This window comes from Solanum tuberosum, unplaced genomic scaffold, assembly GCF_000226075.1.
Source record: "Solanum tuberosum cultivar DM 1-3 516 R44 unplaced genomic scaffold, SolTub_3.0 scf00133, whole genome shotgun sequence".
In the NCBI taxonomy this organism is placed as follows: Eukaryota; Viridiplantae; Streptophyta; class Magnoliopsida; order Solanales; family Solanaceae; genus Solanum; species Solanum tuberosum.
The window spans coordinates 670,961-682,496 of NW_006239056.1; the positions used below are offsets into that span (position 1 = coordinate 670,961).

Below are 11,536 nucleotides of genomic sequence, written 5' to 3' on the forward strand. Positions count from 1 at the left end.
TTTCATTAGTAGCTTTGACATTAATGTTTTAGGGAGGAAAGGAAGTTCAATATGTTCCTTCTCAACCAGAAGGCAGCATTTTACATGTTATTACACTTTCCATATCCAAAACTATGATAGCTTACTTGATAAAATACATACTATTGAGTCAATTTTTTTTAAAGAATAAAAGGGAATATAATCATATAAAAATAAAAACAACAAGATGCATTCCCTATTCTATTGGAGATTCAACTAATACATTTACAGCTCAGTTGATAGCTATTAATTGGCTGGATTGGATTTTATTTTTTTTATATTAGTAGTAATAGCTAATTAGCACTAGAATGACATTTTTATTTTTTAAAAAATAAATACATAGGATACTTGATCATGTATCCTAATCAATGTCTAAAAGTTGTTAAGAATTGAAGATATTATGGCACGTCCCATGACTTACCTTGGTGTTATATGGCTGGCCAGGTATTATATATGTTGTTAATTATTAATCAATATAATCCAAAGGAGTTGCTCGCACCTGATATTTATATCAAATCAATAAATATCAGACACACACGTGTACTCGTTCATACATATATTTATCACTTATACATGGTCAAATGAAATACATATACATATTTTCACTTTAATTAGTCGATCATAACTACGACTAAGGTTAAATTTTGTTTCATTTGATATTAACACTAGATGCAGAGTAATTTTTATCATAATAATATACACCACCTCCCCACCCCCCAAAATTATTATTTTTTAAAAATCCCACACTTTTCCTTGCCTTCTCAATTACCTGACATCAGAACAAGAATGTGTTCAAACTAGTACACTATAAATAAGGAGACAAATCTAAGTCTTATCTAAGTAAACACAAAGAGTTTAGCAGTCAAAGTGAGTAAAAAAGAGAAAAAAAAAATGGAGAATCAACAGCAAAATCAAGTGGTTGGAGGAAGCAAGAGAATTGTGGCAGTAACTGAGAGTACATTACCTTCTAATAATGATCATCATATTGAGCATCAGGTTAGTAAATATCTTTAATCAAACCACTAGAGGTCTCGAGTTCGAACTCTGTCGAACAAAATCTTGAAAATATTTGTCATCAAAAATTAAAGAGTTGTCTAATTATGTAGAAACATGGCTGGAAAAACTTCTTTGCATATGTGGGGCCAGGTTTCCTTGTTTCCTTGGCATATCTTGATCCCGGAAACTGTAAGTCACTTATTATATTTATTTTTTCGTGCCTGAAATTTTAGGCACGAACTCACATAAATAATTCATGTGGATTTTTTGTTTTTAGTTTTTTTTTCTCACGCTTTCCTAGAGCTCGCTCCTTCTTTGCTTTCTTGATGATTAATAAATTCACAATCTTAAAGTTGGAGCTGAAGGGTGCTTACCATCTGAGTAACCCTTCGTGTCAACTTTTTGACTTTAGTTGTTCTAAACTAACTTGTTATTAATATTACAGTGGAAACTGATTTGCAAGCAGGAGCAAACCATAGATATGAGGTAAGCAAAAATAAGAAACTTTTGTATGCCCAAAAAAATTAATTAGCTAATAGAGATATATATGTCAAATAATTATTTGTTTCTTAAATTGTCAGCTTCTTTGGGTGATTCTCATTGGATTGATATTTGCTCTTATTATTCAATCACTTGCTGCTAATCTTGGAGTAAGCACTGGTAAGTTATAAGTCAAAACATTAAGATCTCCTTTACTCTTAACCAGAGGTCTTAGATTCGAGCCCTGGGTATGGAGAAAATCATATTGGGAGCAACATCCACGAATGAGCTCTGCAATGCGTGCTTCTAATTTAGTCGGAGTTCCAACGTGGATTCCGGACACCAACTTTAAAAAAGATATATGATTTTAAAAAATATTTTTTGCAGGGAAACATTTATCAGAATTATGCAGGGCTGAATATCCAGTATTTGTTAAGTACTGTCTATGGTTGCTAGCTGAAGTTGCTGTCATAGCTGCAGATATTCCTGAAGGTAAAACACTTGTTAACCCTTTTTAATTATTTAATTAAAACATATATATACCTTTTAATTAAATTAAAATGGAAATTAATTATTGAGTTATTATAGTGAAATTCATCAATAATGTTCTGTAAAATAGAAATGATAAAAGTTTAGTTTACTTATCACAATAATGTTGTATACTAAACTTTTGTCTTATATAACATAGAATATTTTATTTTTTTAAGTTTTTGAATTATTACATGAATATATATACACATATTTCTATATTAATAATATATATAAGGTCATTATTTTATATAACTCTTTTTTTAATAATTAATTTATGTGTTTCTGCCGGCAGTGATTGGGACAGCATTTGCTCTAAATATATTGTTCCATATTCCTGTTTGGGCTGGAGTTCTTTGCACTGGTGTTAGTACTCTTCTATTCATTGGCCTGCAGAGATATGGGGTAAGTTTTAATCTATATCTTTTAAACCCGTTCGGAGTCGTTTGGTGGGAGGTATAAGAAGAGGCGTATCTAGGATTTCGAGATAATGATATGGGTGCATTATTACAAAAAGAAAAAGAAAATAAGACAGATATAAGATTTCAATTTCTAACTTTACTTAGAGAGGTGCCAGTAGCGGAGCCAGAATTTTAAATACGGGGGTTCAAAATCTAAAGAAATAGACACACGAAGTAGTCGAAGGGGGTTCGACATCTACTATATCTACCTAACAATTATTTTAACCATGTACAAATAATATAATTTTTCGCCGAGGGAGTTCGACATCTACTATATATTAGTGATAAGAGAAGTTATCTCATTTATATAATGGAATAACTTATCGCAAGATAACTTATCTCGAAATTAATAATATCAGAATAACTTGTTTTCAACTAAACAATGTTTTACTTTTTAAAATTATAATAATTTGAAGAAAACGAAATAAAATTTCGACTTTTACAATAAATATTTTTTATATATCAAAAATTTATGTTAAAACATCACACTTGAGATTGAATCTATGGACCTAAATATCAAGTGTAGTGAATAACTTCTAGGTGACCATAATAAGTGTCCACTTGCCTTTAACATACCGGCCCCTTACAAAAATACTAACTTCTAGTTGGATTATTATTTTTTAGATATTTTGACTAAACTACTTTAATTTATTATATCATAGAGTATTGGAGTAATTTAAAAGCCTCATTAGGGATATGTAAATAAGGATAATTTTGAAAAATAAAGCCAACTCTTTTTTTATCATGTAAACAGACACTTATTTTAGTATATAAGTAAATATTCAAGTCAATTACCTAAACCACTCAATAAGGTATCTAAATAATTGAATATTGTAGTAATTATACATATGTTCAAGCAAACTTATTAAATATTTTATTTATAATATTTAAAAATTAAAACAATACAACGTGTACGTAATCCCATTAGCTAGTTATAATTGTTCTTTATCATTTGCATTATCTCCTTGGTTGTATTCTGATCTAGTCATTTTATAAATATATTTTTAATAAAATAGTGAAAAATTTATCATTAGTAATTAAAAAATGGAGGGGTCAAATATATGTTATTGTTCATATTGATTAGAAGGTACTAAAATTAAATACAAAAAGTATAGGAAAAACATTTTGTCTAGTTGTTGTTATTTATATAATTGTTTCTAAGAATCTTACTTTTGAAAAAATGAATTTAAACTAGCTGACTTAATAACAAACCATATTCTTTTTGTCTTGTTAGACTAAAGTTTTTACTAATTAATTAATTAAATTTTTTATATGCAGGTTAGGAAGTTAGAATTGTTAATAGCAATTCTAGTGTTTGTAATGGCAGCTTGTTTCTTTGGAGAAATGAGTTATGTAAAACCTCCTGCTAATGAATTATTTAAAGGAATGTTTATTCCTAAGCTCAACGGTGACGGAGCCACCGCTGATGCTATCGCCTTGTTGGGCGCCCTCGTTATGCCGTACGTTTTCATAACTAATTCTACGTTGTTTGATTGGATATCAGATATCAAATATCAAATTTAGTTACTCATGCTTATCATTTATTTTACAGACATAATCTCTTTCTTCACTCTGCGCTTGTACTATCTAGAAAGATACCTAACTCCGTTCGTGGCGTTAATGTAAGTCTAAAATCCTTTTTTATAAATGGGAAAATTATGTTTTTAGTCCTTGTACTATTACGTAATTCATCTTTTAGTCCGTTTGTTATTAAATATAGCACATTTAACCCTTAAAAATAATATGGATGTGTTTAGGTCCAATTACTAATAGGGCTCAACTAATTCAAGATTTCTGATTACTCTGATATCATATTGAATTTTGTTATCATCTTATCTAAAAGTTAAAATGTTAAAATAAAAATGTAGGTTTATTTATTTATAACAAAATTTGAAAAATTAATTAATGTTGAATTTTGCAGGACGCATGTAAATTCTTCTTGATAGAGAGTGGTTTCGCACTGTTTGTGTCCTTCCTAATCAATGTGGCAGTTGTGTCTGTGTCTGGTACTGTTTGTGGAGCTGACAATCTCTCAGATCAGAATAAAGAAAGTTGTAGTGACATTACATTGAACTCTGCTTCTTTTCTTCTCAAGGTTTTAACCACAATCCCTTAATTTAATTATTTTTTCTCTCTAAAATAATCATTTAATTAGAACAAACTAATTATAAAAGTTTTAATTTTAATTAACAGAATGTACTTGGAAAATCAAGTTCTACTGTTTATGCCATTGCATTATTAGCCTCAGGACAAAGCTCTACCATTACTGGTACTTATGCTGGCCAATTTATCATGCAAGTAAGTCTCGAAATTTTAATCCATCCTGTTTAGTAGAAAGAAATAGAGTGATATAAGTTTTTTTTTTGAGAGTTCAAGTAACTTTTTTATTGTTGTTTTTAATTAGATTACTGAATAATGTCTAAGTATCATATTTTTTTTTGTAAATTATATAGGGATTCTTGGATCTTAAAATGAAGACATGGTTAAGGAACTTGTTTACTAGGCTTATCGCCATTACTCCAAGCCTTGTTGTTTCAATTATCGGAGGACCATCAGGGGCCGGAAGGCTAATCATCATTGCTTCTGTATATTTTACGACCCTTAATTTTTTTTAATTTTTTTTTTTACCTTTGCGTATCGAAAAAGTTAATTTTTTATGGACATTTTTCAGATGATACTTTCCTTTGAACTTCCATTTGCTCTCATTCCGCTACTCAAATTCAGCAGCAGTTCCACTAAGTTGGGACCACACAAGAACTCAATTTATGTAAGTTTATACCACAAGTTGTTTTTCAAAATAAGCGAATTTTGAAAGTTTAGTCAAACTAACTAACATATCTTTTTTTTTTTGGAATATCTAGATTATCGTGATCTCGTGGGTTCTTGGACTAGGCATCATCGGTATCAACATCTACTACCTTAGCACAGCTTTTGTGGGTTGGCTTATAAGCAACAATTTGCCTAAAGTTGGAAATGTGTTGATTGGGATCGTAGTATTTCCATTGATGGCTATATATATTCTATCTGTGATTTACCTTATGTTTCGAAAAGATACAGTCGTGACCTACGTTGATCCAATCAAAGATGATCATATGGAAAATGGAACAAACAATATGGAATTAGTAGATCGTGTGCCTTATAGAGAGGATCTTGCTGATATTCCATTGCCACAATAAGTTTTTTCATTTGTTGTAATTCACTTCAATTTTCACTCTTAATTTTGTATTTGATCTAATAATGAAATTATAATGTTGCTTGTGTCATGGTGCAACATGAAATTCCTCAAATTTTGGTTGCACAAATCTTGAATATGTTAAACCTTCGACTTCAACTAAGCAATCAATCTCTTACATCCAATTTCATTTCGCGTCATAACAATTTTTATTAGAATAACTTGGTTTTATGGTTATTTTTCGTTGTATCGTTACCACCAAGCACACATATTTTTTTCTCTTAAGTTTTTTGCTATTTATGTGCTTAAATATTTTTTTATTTGCCACATCAGTTATTTAGGTAATATTAATAAATTTAGAGGATAAAAAATTAACGAAATAATTTGAGAAATCCCTATATTTTACTCCATCGATTCATTACTTTGCCAATTGAATCAAATGAAGTCAATTACGAAGGTTTGTTATTTTGCTTAAAAGATTACCGTAAAATTAAAATGTTAAAATAGATTTGAAATTTTATATATAAAAAAAAAAAAGGAAAAAAGAAGAAGAGAACAAGGAGCAAATTACCCAATCGTTCCTTAGTACCTCCATTGTGCGGGCATTGTGGTGCGGGGCGGGTAGATTTAAGATTGTGCCGAGCGGATGGAAGTGAGCTTTTTAAAAATGAATTCAAATTCTTATCCTATTAAATTAATACAACTTAATAAAAATGAATTTATTTTATGAATTCTATTTTTAATATCAAATTTAACAAAAAAAAAAAAAATATTAAAAAAATTATACGAGACAAGTTTATGCGAGACGGATCTATGAAAAAGAGTACGGGAGCGAAAAATGGAAAAAATTGTCATGCGGAACTGGAGTTATTAAGCTCAACCCGCCCCGCCCCGCCCTGTCCAGCCACATTGCCATCCCCAGTGCGAGTTCTCTGCGTTTCCATAGATGCTAGCAGTAAGAACTCTCTCAATCATGAAGAGACCAATAACCATGGCTTCAACCCCATCAACTCCACCATCTCCACAATCTCTCCCTTCCAAAACCACATCTTTGAGAACTTCCAAAAAACCAAGAAATATTCTAACAAATCCAATCCCAGAAGAAGATCCCAAATGGGTACCCCTCAACTTATCAAGATCAGAACTTTACTTGCCCCTCACCTTCCCAACAGGCCAAACCTTCAGGTGGAAACAGACAGGACCCATTCAGTATACTGGTGTTGTTGGTAGGTCCCACTTGGTTTCACTGAAGCAGCTTGAAAATGGTGATGTTGGGTACTATTTCCATTACACTACCTCTGACTCTGAATCATCTGCTGCTAAGGTAGCCCTTCTTGATTTTCTCAATGTGGGTATTTCTTTAACTGAGGTTTGGGAGAGTTTTAAGGCTTCTGATAAAAGATTTGCTGAATTGGCTGTCCATTTGGGGGGTGCTAGAGTACTGAGGCAAGACCCTATTGAGTGTCTTATTCAGTTTATTTGCTCATCTAATAACAATATCAAAAGAATTACTATGATGGTTGATTTTATTTCATCATTGGGGAATTATTTGGGAGCTGTTGGAGGTTTCAAGTTTTATGAGTTTCCTTCACTGGAAAGGTTGGCAATGGTTTCTGAACAAGAGCTAAGAGCTGCTGGTTTTGGTTACAGGTATGCTTTTTCCCAATCATGGTGGTTTCTGAGTTTTGTTTTTCTTTAAATCATGTATCCTATGATATGAATATGCCTCTTATATCTTCTTTCTTTTATATAACTGTTGTGTCTGGGCCAGTCCCATCAGGTACCGCATAACTTTGTCCAACAAGTCTTAAGACAGATGAAAGAGAGAACTTATTGAGCGGTTAGATATAAAAAATGTGAAATTTGAAAAAAAAAATGTTGAAATTGGTGTTTGGAAACTGAAGTTGTTTTTGAATTTTTGTGAGTGATTTGGAGTGAAAATTGTGAAAAATAGAGCTTTATGGAGTTTTTTGAATTCCGGAAAAATTAACAATTCTATTTCCAAACAGTTTTCGGAAAAAAAGCGAAAAATATCCTTGGCCAAATGGGCACTTAGTATTTTTGTCTTTGGTGGGAGTTGAATTTGAAACCTCATGGTTCTTAATCCACTTCATTGACCACTAGGCCAGACCTGTGGGTGCGAATAGGCCCTTATGTCTTTCTTGGGAATGTACAAAATTATACATATAGAAGGGGTGTTGTTGGTGTATGGAACTGCAGTGACATTGATGAGTTTTATCTCAAACGAATTGATGTGACGAAGTCTTTATGAAATCTATCAAATCCCATTAAGTTTCCTTTTCCCTCTATTTTAGTTTCAAACTCTCACTAAAGAAGTGCATGTATTTTCAGATACTAAGATTTCTAGTGGCTTTGAAACACTATTTGGCATTACCTAAATCTGCTTGGTTAACAATATGGTGATGAATTATTCCCAAAGCCTTTTAAAATGGTATCAAATGACAGATGATGTGATACATCCTATATCTTCAACTTTTGGGTTGATTCATCTTTCCGATTCCATTGCATTTTCACTTCGGGCAATTTTGACAGGAACTTGAGTATTTTGTGTAGATGAGAACACTTTCAACTTTCTAGTTATTGTTGAACTGATGTCAATTTATAGTTATATTTAATAACTCTCTCCATAACGCTCCTAATCTTGTATTGAATGATTAGGGCTAAATATATAGTTGGTACTGTGAAAGAACTGAAATCAAAGCCTGGTGGAGGTATGGAGTGGCTTGCTGCACTTCGCAAAGTCGATCTTCCTGAGGCCATTGTTTCACTGTGCTCTCTACCTGGCGTTGGTCCTAAGGTCGCAGCATGTATTGCTCTCTTTTCTCTAGATCAGCACCATGCTATTCCAGTTGATACTCATGTGTGGAAGGTTAGCTTTCAAAAGCTTTATATTTTCTTGTTGTCTAAGAGATCACAAACATCTTCTGACATATGCATTTTCCTTTGATTCCATACAAGTCACAAGATATAAGATATGCTTTCTTATAAATATTTCAAATTAAGATAAACCTAAAGAAGATTATTATTATTATTATTATTGTAGTAGTAGTTGCTGTTCCTTTCTTGTTTGATATGTTCCCAAGACCTCTATTTTGTTACGAAAAGAGTATATAGATGGGACTAATGAGTTCTTTCTTAAAAAATAAAGGGGAGAGGACTGAAAAAATAATGAGGAGAGTTGAAATCTATTAAATTTTGTAGCAGATTGTTGGTGTGAATGATTATTTATGGATGAAGGTTGTGCAGCTTTTGAACTTATTCACTTCATTGTGGAGATCCTTTTTCCTAGATGTTGTTATGCTCATCTGTTCATTTATATTTATTTCATGCCTACTCTGCGTGCTTCTCTTTACCACTATATTAAGTAATTAAATGTGTGTTTTCTCTACCAACTTAAGTTTTTAGACGAGATGATCAAATGATTTTAACATGGTATCAATGGCACAACCAAGTGACCAACGATCCTCGTTTGTTGTGTTCTCAATAGTGGATCCCCCATATTCCATGCTTTAGTTGTCTAGTACTAATGTATTGGGAGAGAGGGGTTAAGTCCCATGTTAGTTGAGCAAATGGGTTGTCTTATGGTCTCCTATGATCTTGGAAAATCCTTCCTGTATGAGCTAGCTTTTGAGATTGAACTAGGTCCAATGTCCATCTATTCACATGGTATCAGAGCAGGCAGAGATCCTGAGTTCAAATTTCACTGCCACTTGGAAAGTAAAAAATATTTCATGGGTTCGGCCAATGAAGAAGAATTAGGGCCACACATGAGTGGGCGTATTACAATATAATTAAGTAATTAAAACTTGCTCTCTCTAACAATTTAGGCTTTTAGATGAGATATCACACACTTCAACAATTATCTATTGTGTATGTTTCTCCAGAAGAAACTTTTTCCTATACCAACCAAACAAAGCAAAAATATTCTTCACAGTAATCACAGTTTAGCAGTTGGTTAACTATCCGTAATTTGGTTTTGTAGCTAACATTGTCTTACCGAGTATGAAGTTCCCTTCATGTAAGGAAAATAGGAGCCTGCATATTGATAGTTTCTAACCTATTCTTTCTTCTTAAATGAGCACCAACTTTTGGTTTATGTCCTTAAAAAATTTCACTTATTCCAGGAAAAGAGTTAAGATGTAAACAGCTTGGAGCTTTACTGTCTGTCATAGTGCCAGATTCTTGAGGAAGCAAATGGTTTTGGGGATGCTTTTTTCCTGAAAGGAGTAGCTTGTTCGGTTACCAATGAAGTGAAAATATGAGTTTATAAATGATGCAAAATTCTTTTAAAAAAAAATAAAAATGATGCAAAACCCATACTTATAAATGATGTAAGGATTCATCCCAACAGGTTATGCATACTTTCTTTTCTTTTTGGTGTAAGGAGGATTTTATAAATGATGCGAAATCCATACTTAGCCTCTTAGAATCCCTATAAGATTGGACTGGGTTTTTTCTTCTGCTTTCTGATCACCTGTAATTACTTCAGCATTCCCTTAGTGCTGCTTTTACGACACAATTACCCTTCTCAAAAAAAGAGAGAGGAAGAAAACACTGGATGCAGGAAAAAGTGACAATTGAACCAATTACGGTAGCGGGAGTACTATGAGTAGCACATCGCAGTTCTCCATGATGTATGCTGGCCCGGATTCTGCTATTACCTAATTTGATCAACTGTTCCCTGCTACATGTATTGAGATATTGACATGCAAACATGCTTCTCTCTTTGCTCTTTGAAGTTACTTAAATTTCAGAAAATGTACTTCTGTTCATATCTGTTATTATCATTTTCAACATTTCTTCTTGATCTTTTGCTAGATTGCGACCAGGTACCTCCTCCCTGAACTGGCAGGAACCAGTCTTACGCCTAAACTTTGCAATCGTGTGGCTGATGCTTTTGTGAGGACATATGGGAAATATGCTGGTTGGGCTCAAACTCTGCTTTTCATTGCGGAACTACCTTCACAGAAAGCACTGTTGAATTCTACGGAAGAGAAGTCTCCTAATTCTAAAAAGAGAAAACTGGGTGGGATCACAAAGGTCCCCAAAGAATGATATGTCATGCTTGTGTTTTCATGCTCGAAGTTAGATTTAATCTACGTGCAGAGCTGATGAAAACTGTTCTTTCTAGTTCTCACCATCCAAGGTATCAAAAACATCTCAGAAGATTTTTCATCTAGAATTGCTGAGATTTTCAGTTTTATGGATGTTAAAGTTGAAAAGAATGTATATTGCTTAGAAAGTGATTGTACATGAAATGTTTGCATTACCCTTCTGGTTTGCTGCATTTTATCGTATTTTACTTTTTGTTAGTTTATATTAATGATACATATATATTTGAAGATTTCTACTTGACGAACTGTTAAGTTAACTAGCACTTTTAGATTCTTAAACATCTAATAGAAGATGCTGCTCTTCCTCCTAGGCCGGAAGGAAAAATACATTGGTTATTGGTGATGGAGAAATTCTAATTATCTGCATTCATGGCACCTGTTGCTTCTTGAGGTTTTTTGGCAATTGATAATGGCAAATATTAATTAATTGATAGTTCCTTTGCAGGCATGGCAAAAAGCATCTAGCTGGTGAGCATTTTGCATGAAGTCACTGTTCCATAATTATTTAATTGGTGGCGACTTACAGCCTAATTTTGTAAGTAGGGTCTTCGTTATTCTGTTTCGTTAGTTCCAATTTGAACGTTCAGGTTGCTAAAGTTTCACATATTTGAAATGTGTACGACTTCCTTCTGTAAGAATGTATTAATTTTCATCAACTATATGTTGTGTGTTAAATTGGTTAAAGGCTTGAATTTGCATTTGCTATCTGTCTGATTACTTCCATTTTCTCCCACTTTTGTCGTAAT

General features: G+C 32.6%; 2 protein-coding genes across 3 annotated transcripts; both read left to right on the plus strand.

Moving 5' to 3' along the window:
* Positions 1 to 825: 825 nt before the first annotated feature.
* On the plus strand, positions 826 to 5,828 carry LOC102584518 (metal transporter Nramp5-like). Its single transcript, XM_006351078.2, has 13 exons — positions 826 to 1,014; positions 1,125 to 1,203; positions 1,460 to 1,500; positions 1,596 to 1,674; positions 1,882 to 1,986; positions 2,318 to 2,427; positions 3,762 to 3,943; positions 4,036 to 4,105; positions 4,405 to 4,578; positions 4,677 to 4,781; positions 4,937 to 5,068; positions 5,155 to 5,250; positions 5,345 to 5,828. The coding sequence occupies exons 1-13, from the start codon at positions 910 to 912 to the stop codon at positions 5,657 to 5,659; spliced, it is 1,593 nt and encodes a 530-aa protein (XP_006351140.1). The 5' UTR covers positions 826 to 909; the 3' UTR covers positions 5,660 to 5,828.
* Positions 5,829 to 6,519: 691 nt separating this feature from the next.
* On the plus strand, positions 6,520 to 11,495 carry LOC102585160 (N-glycosylase/DNA lyase OGG1). Of its 2 annotated transcripts, none has more exons than XM_006351081.2 (4): positions 6,520 to 7,305; positions 8,335 to 8,545; positions 10,495 to 10,822; positions 11,225 to 11,495. In XM_006351081.2, exons 1-3 carry the CDS (start codon positions 6,602 to 6,604, stop codon positions 10,729 to 10,731), a joined length of 1,152 nt encoding a protein of 383 aa, XP_006351143.1. In that variant the 5' UTR covers positions 6,520 to 6,601; the 3' UTR covers positions 10,732 to 10,822; positions 11,225 to 11,495. The 2 variants fall into 2 exon arrangements, with proteins under 2 accessions (XP_006351143.1, XP_006351142.1); XM_006351080.2 differs by having other exon boundaries at positions 11,236 to 11,495.
* The last annotated feature ends 41 nt before the right edge of the window (positions 11,496 to 11,536 follow it).